Raw genomic sequence first — 16,156 nt, forward strand, 5'->3', positions numbered from 1 at the left:
GAAAACTCTGGAGAATACAGAAAGAATTTTCCTTCTCTTTCACACAACATGCACAGAAAATATGACATTAATGTCTTCCTTTCTTACGGGGCAAGGTCCCCAGCCCTCGCCTCCGTTCCTGCCTCCTCAATGGCACACAGAGTTAAGCCATTCCTCACTGCTGCACAGTAATGCTTATTTCCCTGTTTGCTGAAAAACTTTGGACTAAATGCAGTTACAAAATTAGTGGCAGCCCTGCCTTGCCTGTTTGGCTTTTTTTAAAGCTTCTATTTCAAGGTGACCCTTTTCCTACTTTGTGTGTCACCCCAAGTGTTGCTGCTCACATACTGAACCAACACTCTCCCAGTAATTAACACCAGCACTTAATGAAGTCCAGCTGCTGTGATGGCAAACTGAAGGGATGCCAGCCTTTGTAAACTAGTACTTGGGCTACTCCAGTTACAGCTGCTTTAAAACCACAGCAATCAACTTCTCTTTGCCTACTTCTCAGAGATAATTCTTACCAAATAAGACAAGTGTTCAAAATTAAGCATTTAATAATAAAGCTTATCTCTGAACTAATATTTCAAGCTGGAAATGATATAAAGGGCTGGATCAACTTAAATGAACACTGCAAAATTAATAAAAATCCCAAGCAGCAAATGAAAATCTAAAATGAAGATTTGCAATGTTAAATACATAAACCTTTAAAAGCCCTAGAAACACAGCTCCAAAGGGAAAATTGGAGACAGATTCTTCAGCAATATCTGGTCCTCTGAACTCTTTTCCTGATCCAGTATGAGAGACACTAACAGCCAATGCTTTATTAAAATAATGCTCTCTGCCAGTTGTTTCATTACATGCAGGGACATGGCAGGGATACTAGGTGAATGCTTTTGGAGACTGCTTGAAAGGGTCTGCATTATAACTCATACCACATGGATTTTCAAACCTTCCACAGTTTGCCTCTACACGTGCTTCTTGCTCTGCTCCTTAATCTACCTCGCTGAAAAGATTTCCCATATAGAATTACCAATAACATTGCACAATTTAAGCACGTATTTCCTTAACTCCTCTCCACAGCCAAAAAAAAGGCAATTCAAAATTCCAAAAGATGCCTTCCTCTTTTCTCAGACCCTCATTTCTGCTTTCCATAGCTATGCTGTACTCCCACTTCAGCTGAAAAGACATCCAGTTTGGGCTGCAGAGAGATCTGTGAGCTGAGCTCTCCCAGGGAGAGGAGTCCCAGCCTGCTGCCAGAGGTGGGCAAGCAGGAAGGGCCAGAGAAGGTGAGCTGGGCTGAGACAATGAAGGGCAGAACCCTGGCAGATGTACTTACTTTTCAAAATGACTAACAGAGATAATGGCTTCTACCGTGATAAACAGTAAGTGGCATTTTAAAATGCATGTGGGAAGGGAACTGGCTAATTTACTTTCATTGGAACTAATTTACACATAGGTTATATGCATCAATTTACAAATAAATTCAGCACCAGGAAATCAACAATTCTTCCAAGCAGGGGTTAACCCAAGCCTCAAGCCCTGCAGTTGGGCCAATTTTTCCACCAGAGACCTAACATAGCAGGATTGGTATTAAAAGTACATCCTCGATTATCCTGGATGTCCATGCCCCTGAGAATATAACTTAAAAACAAAATCATTAGCTTACACAATACCATAGTCCTTGAAAAATAAAGAAATTCTTGTGTACAGAGCAATGCTGACTTCCAAGCACAAATTCCTTTGTTTTCCTATGAGCTGCACTGAAATAACTGCATAAGCTGGCAGCACTCTGCAACGTGTCAACAGTGCAGGGGCAGGAAGGTAGGAAAAACCAAAAGCCAAGAACCCAACTTTGGTGCAACTTACAGAAAATATTGAACATATTACACCATCTATTTTTCCTATTGTAGTTTTGATTTTAAATTATGCAGACTTTCACAGGGAAAGCAAATTTTTAGTCTCAAAAAGCTGTTGTGGTGAGGTTCTACAAGGGCAACCATGGGAATGGGACATGATGGCTTTGCATGGCACATCAGTAACAAGGCTCACAAACCTCTCACATGCATTGTGCTCCTTAAGAGTCAACCATGAAAAAAAGTCTGTTTACAACAAAAGGCATCTGGTAACTATGATTATTCTGCCTTAAAACTGAACATTTTAGATTTCTGAGCTCCCTCTTTTGTTCAGTTTTAGTTCCTATGCTTGCTGCTTTCTGCTCTGCCCTGCTCTTTTTTTGTGCATGTTAGAACCCAGCATGACAAAAATCTTCGTAATCACCCCACTGATTTTAAAACAGGTGAATGTTATTAGTTTCACCAAGAAAGAAAGTTCATAGATAAATTTTAAATTCATTTTTCAAATCATTCCATGAGGCAGCTACCCTGTTTTTTCTGCAATGATAAAGCTCACAACTTGCTAGCCTAGAAACTCAAGGGAATTGTCTACTTGAAAGTAGAGCCTGAACTGCTAAATATGGATTCATATCTGGATATTGAAACTAGCCTGCTTCCCAAACACTGGCTGTTCAGATGCAGTCTTTACTCAGACTTCAGGTTGCTCAAACATGCTGGTGGTACTCAAATGCACACAGACATTGAGGTCTGTATCCATGAAATGAAAGGTATTTTCTTTCGTCCTCTTTCTAAGTTACTACATGCCACCACTCTGGAGTTCAGTAAAGAATGTAAAATAAATTCTGAAGGGAAAATAAAAAAATCCTTTTATTACAAAACTGACAGGCAGAGGAACTGAAGTTTCTTATAGGATACTGTCCTCTGTTCAAGATTTTTAGACACCTCAAAATAAAGCTTGAACAGAAGAATAGACATTTTAAGATCATGCATGGAAAGTATAATCTGTAGACCTCTCAGTATTGCTGAATTGCTGATTTCAGCACCCTAAGGCACTGCTATATCTGCATAGGTGGTTAGTCCCTGTGTAGCAGTGTACAGACTCCACGGGCATGTGAGGAGCTTCATGAAGTAGGGGTATGACAGACGTGGCTCAGTCAGCATACAGCAATAGCTTTAAACCTGCCACAGCAGTGCTTCAGAAATGTCACTGTCCCACACTGTTTTTAAAAAACAAGATTCAGGATTCTGGCATCCTGAACTTTAAACCTGCTCCTAAAACAGGCACATTTTGCTTAGACAAGACATAACCTTATTGTATAATAATTCAGAAATGTAATAAAGTTGCTTTTTTTCCTGTGAAGAAATGGAAAAGAAGTGGAAAAGTGTTTCCACTGTCTTTAGATTGTTGGCTTTCATGTTCCTCAGTAAGTTCCCCTCTGGACTGCCACAAGTCCAGAGTCTTCCTGTAAGTAGAGTTGAGCACAGACAAACCTGCAAGGGATGCTGCTGCTAACCCTGCATCTCCTCTCAGAGCATGGCAAGGGTTGGTGCTGCTTCTCTTGTGCTCACTTTCCAGACAGGGAAATACTAATTGTCTTTTAAAAATCTCTATAGTATTTTGTCAATATTTTTTTATTACAGCAGAGCATGTATAAATATTTTATTGTAAACCAAGGGCCTAAAATAAACAGTTTAGTAAATAGTTATTACATTACAAGGAAAAACATCTGTGGAAACTGTTTTCCATGTAATTATTCTTGCTATTTTACATTAGCTCTCAATGTGAATTTCTCTGTCTCTAATGTTTCACTTGTTCTAAATCTTCCTCCTTGTTGCTATTATTAAAATCTTAAAAAGGTGCCAAATCTTAAATGAAGAAAAAAAAAAAAGATTTGCTAGAAATTATTCATATCACAGTGAGCCTCTACTAAACCTGGCAGGGGTGCAATATTTTCGGTGAAATTAACATAAAATATACAACTGCAAATTATCCAGGAAATAGCTATGTTCTTTACAGTGCACATTTACATTTGGTAAAAAATGTTCTACTTATCTGTCTAGCACAAAGCTCCAATCGCTTCCAAAGGCAGTTTTAAAGGGATAGTGATAGCTCTGCACAGGGAGCACGGTCCTTGCAGCGGCTGTAACAAATAGCTGGGGGGCAAAGTGACCTTCAGTAATTACTAGAGGTAACAGTCAGCACTGGACATTCCTTGTTGTGAATACTAACCATCTAATTTTAGATATATTTCCCTTTTGGTACGCTGGATGAATTTCCTCTCCTAGGCCTAAGTCCTTTCTACTAAACACAAGAAAAACTGTAATACCATGTAAAATGCAAATTTTGCTGTAAATATTTTATAAAATTGTTGCATACATCCCAAAAGCTATAGGTCTTAATTGAGAGCAGGCTATTTTTCCAGTCAATATATGGAAATGGAAAATGCTAATTCATGTTTTTCTACTTATGAAAAACCCTGGAGAATGGCAAAACCACAAATGCACTCACTTTAATATTATAAATATAATTTGGCTCCCTCTTTGCAGTCCCTGATGTCCTGGCTTTTATCTCCCAATGGCTGCAGAGGAAGAATCAGAGAATCGCTTTTACATCCCCTGCGCAGGAAGTTCCCCCCGCGTGCTGCCAGCTTGGCAAAAGAGCAACAGCCCGAGCTCACAACCACGGCAAACAGGAACTGAAACAAGAAATTCCAGTGCTCCTGCACAGGAAACGAGCCTCACACGCCAGCAGACCTGCTCTGGATGAGTGGTGTGCGCACTCAGCCCTGCTGGTCAGAGCTGTCACTGCCATGGGATGGTGGTGTGGAGGAGCAGGGCTGTCCTCCCCACACTGTCCCCCAGCCCCATGGCTCTGCCTTGCATTTATCTGTCTCCCTTCAGGGCAGCCAGTGGCCTGGATAACAAAGCCTGGAAACCATCTCTCAGAAGTGGTACTGAATATCACTAAAAGCCATTTAGCCTGCTCCAGCGAATGGTTACTTGTGCTTGCCTTTTTCATCCACTTTTCATTTCCTTGTCAAGGAAAAGACTGCTTTTTCCATCTTCTAGAAGAGAAATCATTAGGCTGTTAAAGTTAAAACTCTCCAAAGGTCACTGATGCTGGCTTTGAAGAGTGAAAATGATATAATTCCCCATTAGACTTTTAATCTCATGATTAGAGCTAAAGTTAACATGGCTGTTTCATTTTCTACCAGGCAAGAGTAAACTCATTTTTTCCTTCTCTACCAGAATACTTAATAGCATCATATCTTGATGAGCAACATCTCCTGGTTAAACAGTATGAACAATGGAAATGCAAAATACTTTGGAGAGAGGTTTTGAATTTTTAAATGCTATTGATTAACCGTGAAAAGTCTTACTGCATGCAGCACAGCAAAATCCACCCATGGAAATCCCTCATGAGGCAAAGAACCTGCTCCTGGTTGACAACACTGCAGTCCTTGCTGGCACAGCAGTGAGACAAGGGGGAAGGATGCTTTTATTCCCAGTTTGAGCTCTTACTCCTACACCCCTAGAACTTACCCTTACAAATGGTTCTGACCCAGTAGTGTGAGTGAGTGCAGGTGGGACCCAACATGAAAGCCACCCCCTCTTTAGCCTCCTCAGGGGTATTTAGATTTGCAAAAACCTTGCTGTAGAGTCTGTGGGGCAAGAATTTACAGATGCACCCTGGTTTCAAAACCCAATGTACAGCGTTCACTGTTATTACAGGTAGACACATGGAAAAAAATTCAATTTTCTTCATTCAAGAGAAAGTCTGATAACCAGCTAGTAAAACTCAGACTATAATTTCTTATTCAGTGTTCCACATGAGATGCATTTTGCTGAATTTAACATGTTTTGCTGTTAATGGATTTCACAGTGTGTTGCCATTTTTATACAGCTGTCCAAATAAAATGTTGTGTACAATGATGTGCTTTTACTGTATTGCTAGCTTGCAAATGGCAGCCAAATCCCCAGTTTAAGCCTTAGGAAAATGGGAAAACTCTTTGACTAGGCCATTTAAAGGTCTCTGGAGTTCTTTTCCTGGTAAATCATGGTCAAAAAAAAACAAAGATGCAAGTTAGATATAATTGCACCTTGTATATTTAAGATCTAATAATATTTCCACTGGAAGGAGAAATCAAACCTCAATATGTTCACTTTTGTATTTTTCTTCGCTGAACTAAGTCAAAAGATTTGTAAATTAAAAAGGCTTAGATTTAAAAAAAATTAAATTGTTCATCTAGATTTTCGCATGCTACATAAAGTAAATTAAGAAATAACATCTCATTGGTGTAAATTCCCCATCCCTTGGAAGGGGATCATTCAAGTTTAACACATTGTTGACTTCAGTTTCTGACACATTAGAATTAGTCTTCTAAGGAAATTCTCTCCACTGATGTTCTGGAAGTGAAGGCACAGCTACTACCAGTTTAAAAATATTTTAAAGGCACAGGGAAGGCTGCTTTTCTTTTCTTTTTTTTTTTTCCCCCATCCCATATCACAGATTTTTTTTAAAATGGTGAATCAAAAGTTGCTTGGGCATTTTGGAGTTTTTGTTTGTTTGTTTAAGAAAAGGGGGGATAAAAATGTAATTTCTTAACTAGAAAGTTAAACAAGGAGAAAAATGTCACTGGAATATTTTCTTCCCTTCAACTTTAGCTATCTATATCCGGCCCAGCTTGAATCAGTTACCATTCATTGCATGAGGTTTCATCATTTAACTTTTGTTGCCAATATTTATCCCTGGATATAACTCACAGTCATGGGGTTTAAGAACTATTTGTCCATACCCCAATAATACATGATAGCTGATGCGTGCAAAACGTAACAGAGGACATGCCAGTGGTGCTGGTTGATGCTGATTCTTTAAAACACCAAACTCTATCTGCAGCAAAACCTAAAACCAAAGGCTCTGCCTAGCCTGAGCCATGCTAAAAAACTTCCCAGTGAACATAGAACAGGGTTTCTTCATTTGTGGCAGGACAAAACATTTTGCACATTAAAAAACCATGATTTGCCACTTCTTTAGAGTTTGACATCACCACAGGCAAGTCTGACAGGGACAACCAGAAGTCCCCTACCTCAGGCTTATTGTGCAATAATCTAAAAAAGAAATTTAATTTTTAAAATGGCACACAATAGATCTGAGAAGTCATAATATTCAATTAAAACCCTTCTGAGTCTTAAAAAGGCACAAAGCTGTCAAAAGTTACTAATAAATTGAATGAAGTCTGTGACAAGGAAGCAGCACATCTGCAGAGACCAGTTGTACAAAGGCTTTACCTGTGCCAGGATTCTTGAAACAAACCAAAAAATGGTACAAGTGCTTAAAAAGTTTACATGGGTTTCCTTCATGGGATCAGTTGTAAGGAACCTCAGGGCAGCAAAGTTTTCCTCCACAAATTAAAAAAAAAAGATGCTAGTACCCCAAACAAAGCATCCAGGGAGGCCTGTGTTTGATTTGACTTGCTTGCCAGCTATCACAAAACAGGAATAATTTTTAAGGGTCATGTCAGTTGGTAACCTCCTGTTCCAGGAGAACAGATAAGATCTTCCTCAAGGTTAAGGATGCTGTTGAGTTTAAACTATAATTAAAGGCAACAGTCCAACTGCCTCACTCTGATACTTCCCAAGTAACAGAAGGTACAAACCTAGACTTTTAACATATGAACAAACCATTTTTCTCTCATAACTAGAGCTAGGGTTCACCATATGCACACCAGTACCCTTACTAATTCACCAGAGGGTTGTTTTGCAATCAAAAGAAGAAAAATAAACTCTTGTCAATGCTCAAAAGTGCTCAATAAAGAACCTCATATTCAGAAATTGTAAAATCCAGAGCTTTATCAGCAGAAAAGGAATTTAACTATAGATTACTGATACTAAATACATTCTTCTCCTACTTTCCCAAGACTGGAAACAGTCTGGAACCTTGTCTAGGTTCCCCCAAATAGGTAAAATTAGTATTTTATAACTCTGCCAGAGCTAATTCCTAACTAACCCAAGTATGATGTCTTTCCAGCTTCACTAACATTCAATACTTTGCTCTTTATTCACTTCTCATATATCATCTATTTTTCAGAAAAAGTCACTAAGTTTTCTGTCAGTCAAGAAAAGTGGTACTGGTGGCAGATATTTCCAAACCAGTGAATAAAGAAGAAAGGGGGATAACATCTACATTATCCAGATAAAACTCTTACTTGCTAAAAAGTTCCCACAAAGAAATCAACACCTAAATTTTAAGAACAGAACAAACAGAGGCATTGGTCCCACAATTCACATGAGGAGAACAATGTCCTGAAAACATCATTTATGAAGTCTGAAGACCGCACTTAGAAATGGTGGTGGGTTTTTTCCTTCTTCCACTCCCAATAAATATTCCGGGGTTTTTTCCTCAAAAGTAGGACACAGAGGGGTGCTGACCTCTCCACCAGAAAGTAGAGTCATTTCACCATCTGTAGAGACAACCCAAGCCCCATATGGTGAGGACTTGCTTTCTTTTCCAGATTCAAAGAGGGGCTAAAAAATTTCTTTATGAACTTAGAAATACCTGGCCATATGCATATAAAAATATGTGAGAATAAGGCAGAAACTATCTTAGCAGACTTTTAAATACAAACATAAAACAGTTTTAAATGTGAGTTAATAAAATGAAGACCAAGTTACAGAGTCAGAAAAATTATTTCTACACAGGGTAAAGTTTATTGAAAATAGCATTTTTTGCTACACTGCCTAGCTGATATTGAAAGGCTGGGACTAGACTGAGGTGCTTGTTAATGATAACTTTGAAGAAATATCACACTTAAAACTCAGACTGATTGCAGAAAAGGTGTTTTATCGACTGCTCCCTTTATGAATAAATATGAAACTACCAGGAAAATGTTTAAACAGGTGTAATCATCACTGCATATGAAAATTGAGTTTGGAGGCTGTAAGGAATCTTAACACAGTTAAGAAAGACTGAAAGCAATGTAACACTGCGCTCATTGCCCATTATGCATGTATCATGCAAAACAGGAATGTTGTCATAGCAGCTATAAAAATGTCAGTGAAAACTGAACTACTATTACCAAGTTTTAAATGAAATGAAAAATGCAAAAGGAATATGTGAATGAATATATTAAGGGAAATGTTATTTCGTTCCTGATAAACAAGCAAGCCAAAATACATTCTCACGGAATGGAGTAATTTGTGTAAACAAATGTGCATAGGTAAGAATTGCAGGAGGCCACACATGCACAGGACAACTGGATAAAATTATTAAGATTTTGTATAATCAATTTTCCTGTATTAGAAAGGAAGGAACAGTAAAAACACAATGTTTTGAAGTTTCAAAGTAAGAAGCCAATTAAGCAATAGATTATATTAAGGCCAGTTTTGGTTATACTAAATAAAAGAAGCTGCTTCTGTCTGCTAGCAATGGCAACCTGGCTTTCAGTAGGACTACACTGATAAAAAGTGTTGGAAAACAAATATTTCTAGCCTTTAATGCACTATACTCATTACAATATTTAGTGACTTGCAAATGTGGTTAATGCTAAAACTGATGGATGCAAAAAAAACAACAACAACAAAAAAAAAAAAACCAAAAAAAAAACAAACCAACAAAAACCCAGGGCTTAGAGTTGGGTGAAATAACAGGAGACCCTTACTGGCATGAGCAGATTCCTGTGCCCAGGAGCCTGAGCCAGCAGCAAGCTCCACTTGGGCAAAGCCTCTCGAGCAGCACCAGCAGGACCCCAGCCAGTCCCTGGGGTTAAGGCTCCCAGGGACATGTGGAGGGAGAGACCCTGTATGGGTTCATCTCTAAGGTAAGTGCTTTAGAGCACTTACACTGAACATTTTTTTCCCAAAATTAGTCTTTCTCAAAAGGCAGGTGCTGCAAAATGAAAGTCTAGTACATACTGTTCATTAAGACAAGTCCACATAGAATTGGATATTGAAGCAAGTGCTGGGTAAATATAAGAAGGTTGTACCTTCGATTCTGCATTAAAAGAGCAATTACTTGGAATATGCTTTACAAACATCAAAGTTAAAAAAACATTTCTGAGTTCCTAATGTGTCCATAATTAATTCACACATTCAGCAGTTGAGTCCAGAAATATGTTCCTGTTGATAATTTGCAAGTAATGCTTCAAAAACAATCTGGCACATTTTTATTTGCCTTAATGCCTGAAAGCTATTTCTAAGACAGTGCTTTACAATGTCACCATGTACATGCCTTAACTAACAGAAGTCCTTAGGCCCAAAGAAATAGGAATTTTACAAGAATTAAAGCTGTGTGTCTTCCAGTATTGCCTACATTTATTTCATGTAAAGTAAAATATGTTTTACTATAAGAGAGACCCTGAAAAGCATTAGCTGTCCTCAGCTTAATGAGAATGAGGAACAAAGTGCTTCACAAGATCAGGCCTGAGTATAAGAAATGCTTCACATCCTCATCAGAGGATGCCCAGGGCTAAGTCTCTGCATATCTATAAAAGTCAGTTCTGCAAAAATGAACCTTACCTACATCCTTGTCACATGCATTCAGAATCTATTGTAACAGGAGGACGTTCAAGACCATCCAAAATGACTCAGAATTGTTATTCATATGATAAATTATATGAATAACAATTCTGAGTCATTTGGGATGGTCTTATAAATTAGCAATTTTGTTAAGATCTAAGTTTATGAACTTTATGTTTCATGATCAAAATCAAAAGACAAAAACATTTGTTTCAATTTTTAAACACAAACCAAAAATATAACTGGGAATATATTGATTTATGCTTGATTTGAGTACAGTCTCAACCCCTTCACCTCTGTACTTGTTTTATCTCATTGACTGAGTTTGGTATCAGCTGCAAATTCTTCTGAACATAAAATCTGTTTTCTAACTGCTGCTTTTTAGAAAATTATTTCTGTAGTTATTATTGCAGTTGGACCTTTCCAAGCACCCAACTTATTTTTTTATTTTAAAATATTACGTTATTTTAAAATATTAACAAAATAACAGACCTATAGTTGGCCATTATTTTTTTTTTTTCAAATACTTGCATGCATTTAAAAGAAATGTAACTGCAGATGGATGTTTTTCCTTCTCTTTTGAGTTTAATTCTGGCAGAGTGTTTCCAGAACTTGAAACATGATCTCTAAGGGCAGGAAAGGTAATTAAGATCCTTGGAGTCCTATGCTACACACAATGTATGATATGCCGTGGCTTGGGGCAGTACTCAAAACTCTCCCAAACGCGGTGTTTAACTTTGTCAACCCCATCCCATCAAACAGGGAGGAATTTATCCAGGCTGCAGTTCAAGAACTGGACCACAGAACAATTCCACTGTGACTTCTGGAAGCTTTCCCTTCAGCACTCCCCTCTGTCCCTGGTGGCTCCCAAAGCTCAGACAGAGCCTCATGTTCACATCACAAACACTTCCAGCCTCGCCCCTCCTCCCCTGCTCACCAGTGCTCCTTCCTGGCTCCTGGCAAGGAGCACTGGCAATTCCACAGGAAGGACAGGAGTGGCACTGGGGCAGGGCTCTGCTGAGCTCTGCGCACTGGGACAGCCTCTCATGGGCCCACAAACGCTCACATTCCTTTGGAGCCAGAGGCAGGAGGAATGTTACAGCAATCCCAGTGTTGGAGCACAAACCAGGAGTCATTATTTTCCTGTTCCAGCACTAACCAAGCCCCAGTTGAGCTTCCTGTGCACATCTGCCAGGAGACTTTCTTGAAGAATGGAGAAAGAGTTGGGACAGCTGTTCATCTTCTTTGAATGTTCAATGGAAAACATGCCCCACCTAACTGAGACAGAGAGAAGCACTGCTGGGCTCGTCTCTTACCCAAAGAGCCGAGAGCTCTGGCAGGGATCAAATGCACTTCCCCTTGATACGGGCAACCTGACCTACCCAGAGAACCAATCTGTGGAATTATGTGCCCCTGAAAAATAACAATTAGGGAACCCAGCCTGGCTGTGGGAAGATCACAGCTGTAAAAACCCAACAGGAAAACCCTGGGCCTAATCCTTATTTCCCTGCGCAGGGCTCTGAGCGGATTTCCCTTGGCAGTGCAGGATGGGAGCAGCCACTGCCCTCACGGGGACTTGGTGGTGGCCCTGCCATGGAGGCTGAAGCTCCAGGGCTCCCCCAGCCACGGGCAGAGGCTGCCCTGACAGATTTCCCCGCTGTGGCTGCTGCCATGGCTGCTCAGTGCCCCCCGTAGAGCCCCGGGCCCGCAGGCCCATCCTCCCCTCATCTAATAGAGACGGCACATCAGAGGCAGAGCTCGGTGGGGAGAAAAGGGGGAGAGGCTTTAAACATTGCCAGGTCAGCACAACAGGAGGTAAGCAAGTACAGAGGCAGCAAGAACTGCTGAAAGTTTTTGATATAGTCCCAGGTGGACTCCCCAATGCCTGTAAATGTTTCAAAGGGGGATCCCCTTTCTGTGGGCATGGAAATGTTTCAAAGGAGCCCCAATCGGTGCAATGTTTCAAAGACCACTGCTCTCTAAAAACTCCAACCCAAACTACCCCCCCAGCTGAAAACCTTCCTAAACAGATCCCTTCCTGGCTAACCCCAGCTGAGGAGATCTGTTCTGCCACACAGAGCCCTCCTACAGGCCCCAGCATCAGCTGAAACAAAACATCTCCCGTTTCCCTCCTCTGGGGATGGATCCAGCCTGCTCCTTCCCTGGGGACCCTGTGAAGGACCCAATGTGCCTCTGTGTTTGTGCACAGGATATGAAGGGCTGGAGTGCAGCAGGGTAATTTTTCAAAGTGGTGTGTGGGAGTAGCTCTGGAAATTCTCTTCATACTGCTTTGAAAAAAATCAACCCCCTACCTCCATGAATTATGAACAGGGCCTCCATCTCCAGACTGGAGGGATGAGGGATGCACAGCCAACTTAACTGGATGCAGTTTTTAAGACTGTGATGTCAGAAACAATGGAATTCTTTAATCATATTACAGATGCTGCTGCCTAAAAGATATCACTGCTACAGAGCAGGGATTCCTTTGCTGACAGTCACTTGAGCAGAATAAAACTGTAAGCAAGTGCTTAAGTTATCTCAACTATCGATTTTGTGCTTCTCAAAGTATGAGAAGAAAGTGCTGCTGAGTCTTGGATTATCAAAGCCAAGGGATTTTTTACCTAAAAATTACATGTCAAGGCTCACTTCATTGTCTTGGCTCCCTCAAATTCAAAAGAGAGATAAAAATCTCTCCCTGGAAATGCTTATCCTACTCAAACTCTTATCTTAGATTGGTATCAATCATTCATTTTCCCTGGACAGCATCTCAATGACTATATTAAACCAGACACCTTAATTTTAGACAGATACAAGTTCATTGAGATGAGGCCAGCCCTAAGCTCCTGAGGACACAGTCTGAAGGTAAGTTCCTCCTGTCTCCCAAACACCTGCATGTTCACCCTGAGATCTCAGTGTCCCTCCAGCACAAACAAATCCTCATCTGTAGATTTTCAATTGACAATGATGACATTAATAATTCCTGTGAACTAGACCTGGGCTGCAGACACAGCTTTATTTCTCCTGCTGCCCATCTGGCTAGACTTGGTCTAACACAGAGAAGGGAAACTCTTGCACCCCTTACCAGTACTAAACCAGCCTAAGCAGTAGGGAGGCATGTGCAAGTCTGTCCTAAGGCCTGAATAAGGGAACAAAGTGCTCAGGCTATGACCAAGGGGGACAGGAACAAGCACAGGAGGCAGTTAGTGTCTCTCCCTACTGTTACCATCCCAGGACTATATAAATTAACACCAACAATCTGAACAGCATTTGTTGCTGAAGAAATGCTGACATCTAGACTCTCCTTTTCCCTTCAGTATTCCCCAGTAAAGAACAAATACCAATGAGCAAACCCACTGGAAACACCTTTTTTGTGAGCAGCTGCATGTCCTGAAGGAGAGGGGGCCCAGAAGGGTTGTGAACTGAGATGCCCAGAGTGAGAGGAAGTTTGGATCCATATTAAAGGTTTCTACACAATGCTCTTTCCTAAACTGAACCACTAAAAGCAGTGATGACCTTAACTTAATGCACATACCTCAGCAAAGGGACATGAAGATATGACACCACAATGGAATTATCACATTTTATCTTACCACACCTGGTATTTACAGTGTCCTAGGTGTACAGCACTGGGCCCATAGCACTTTTGTACTATATAGAATTCTCCCAAATATTAAAGTAACCGATGTACAGCTTCAAGGAAACAGTGGGTACAGTTTTCACAAATAACAGCACCACAATTTTCACAGCCTCCAACGCCTTCTACACCTGTTGTCTTCCAAAGGTGCTAAGAACTTTGTAGGGTCATGTGTATAATTGTATATTATTCCAGACAGCACTAATATGGGCATATACATAAATAAACTTCACATATCGGTTACTGGAAAATGAAGAAATTACATTTTTCCAAAAGGGAAAAAATAGTTCCCCTCGAATTGAGCAGAACCTTAACTCAGCATTTCATGACCTTTGTATTTAAAAATCTCTTATTAGCTACTGGATCACAAATTAAGTTGAAACAAGTGCTAAGTTGGCTAAGGACTTCTTTCTCAAAATCTAGGAGGGAGCTACATGAAATCACCATGGTCCAATTAACAAGGATCTCACTCTTCAAGCTTGCAAACAAGAGATTACATTAACACCTGCTACAAAAGCAAATACTTTTAGATATCTTTATCTTAACCTGCTTGACATTAACTTAAAAGTCCTGCCTGGCTCTTGGATGAAAATGATTGTGACTGATATGTATGTTTTTCATTTGGGGGTAGGGGTTTGAAGAGTGTGTCAGTCCACATTTCTCTCTCTGGTATTTATGCATAATCCACTTCAAAGCTAATAGGAGTTACATACCAAAATTGATGGGAGAATAATTTCCTAAATGTAAAATTGCTGAAGGAAAACCATTATGCTTATGGGAGATAAATGCTGCATAGGAAAGTATGAGACACAGAGAGCACTGTCAGGTCCTTGAAGGGTCTCATCCAACACATGCCTACAGTGACATGTGTAAGTATCTTCTTGTGGTCTATGCACCCAAATAAACTGACCTCTTGGGCCAACACATATATTTATAACATCTGTCCATTCAGGAAGAACCCTTCCTTTCTGTTCATCAGAGAAGCAATCACAGCTGCAGCAGAAGTACAACCCATCAGGTTACAACAATGCTTTTACTAACTCCTGTGACAGGACTGTCACAGAAGGCAGAAAGCACTGATTTTTAAAACATTTGTATGTCTGAAAAGCTGAACTTTCTGAAGTCCAGAATTGTTGGGAAAAGTAGAAAAAACCCACTGAAATAACTCTCTAAGTGTTTTGTTTTGACAGTGTTCCTCAGGAATTCACCACACTTAGCTGGGAAAATGCTAGCAGTTACATCTATTCAATGTCATGACATACAAAATTGAAACATAATTGCTCCTAAGTGGTTGACAACTGGCAAGTACTTTTTACACAGATAGAAATTTCTGCTATCAAATGGAAGATACTGTCAAAAGTTTGATTTTAATATAAATGAAAATGCTACATGAGGACTCAGAAGGATAAGGAAAAAGCTCAGCAGTAACACTTTTATAACCACATATTTAAAAAGCTTTGAAGTGAAGAATCATTACATCAAAATAATTTTCCTTGACAAATAAAAAAATAAATTACAGCATGAATCTTAACAAGTTATTAGAATAGTGAATGTCAAAGAGTAGTAAAAAACAAGCAGCCAATGAGTGGCCTAGTGTAAAGAATGTCTTACCAATCATATGGTTAGCGACATGGATTTGTATCTCTCTCTCATTCTCAAAGGTCATCTGGCACTTGATGCATTGATAGGTCTTTTTCTGTTTAATAACCAAAAAGAGATTAGAGAAAACTGCACTGTAGCATAAGGCAAGTGTGATCATGAATACAGCATGTTATATGCTTCAAATTTCTTCCACTGAGGCTTTTTTTGCCCATATATCCCCAGACCAGGCTTTTCTGGGACCATAAACACAATCTCTAATTAACAACGTGCTTTAGGAGAAATTTTAATTTCAACTTTAAAAATTTCAAATTACACTACTTGAAAATCTGACTGAGTACCTGAGCCACAAGGAATTTGCACCTGTCATTTAACCCATTGCAGTAAAATTCCCCCAGAGTGAAATAAAAGACAGAAAAGTAACTGTTTTCAGAGTAAGATCAACTTTCTCAAAAAATTCCACCTTTCATTAAACTCAACCCAGAGTAGGCAGAGCACCTACAGTTACTTGGTGAAGGAAATAATGCATTTTGTATTGGTGTCTAATCAGAAATCTTGAAAAAATTGCATTACC

General features: G+C 39.7%; 1 protein-coding gene across 4 annotated transcripts in view; it reads right to left on the reverse strand.

The window, feature by feature from the left end:
- The window catches only part of ZNF423 (zinc finger protein 423), a 221,696-nt gene that overhangs the window by 69,640 nt on the left and 135,900 nt on the right, over positions 1-16,156 (reverse strand). For all 4 annotated transcript variants that reach the window (XM_059857060.1, XM_059857061.1, XM_059857064.1 and 1 more), the window contains one exon: positions 15,595-15,679. In XM_059857060.1, the coding sequence (XP_059713043.1) occupies positions 15,595-15,679 (85 nt within the window). The remainder of the gene's footprint in view (positions 1-15,594; positions 15,680-16,156) is intronic.

This window comes from Haemorhous mexicanus, chromosome 12, assembly GCF_027477595.1.
Source record: "Haemorhous mexicanus isolate bHaeMex1 chromosome 12, bHaeMex1.pri, whole genome shotgun sequence".
Classification (NCBI taxonomy): domain Eukaryota; kingdom Metazoa; phylum Chordata; class Aves; order Passeriformes; family Fringillidae; genus Haemorhous; species Haemorhous mexicanus.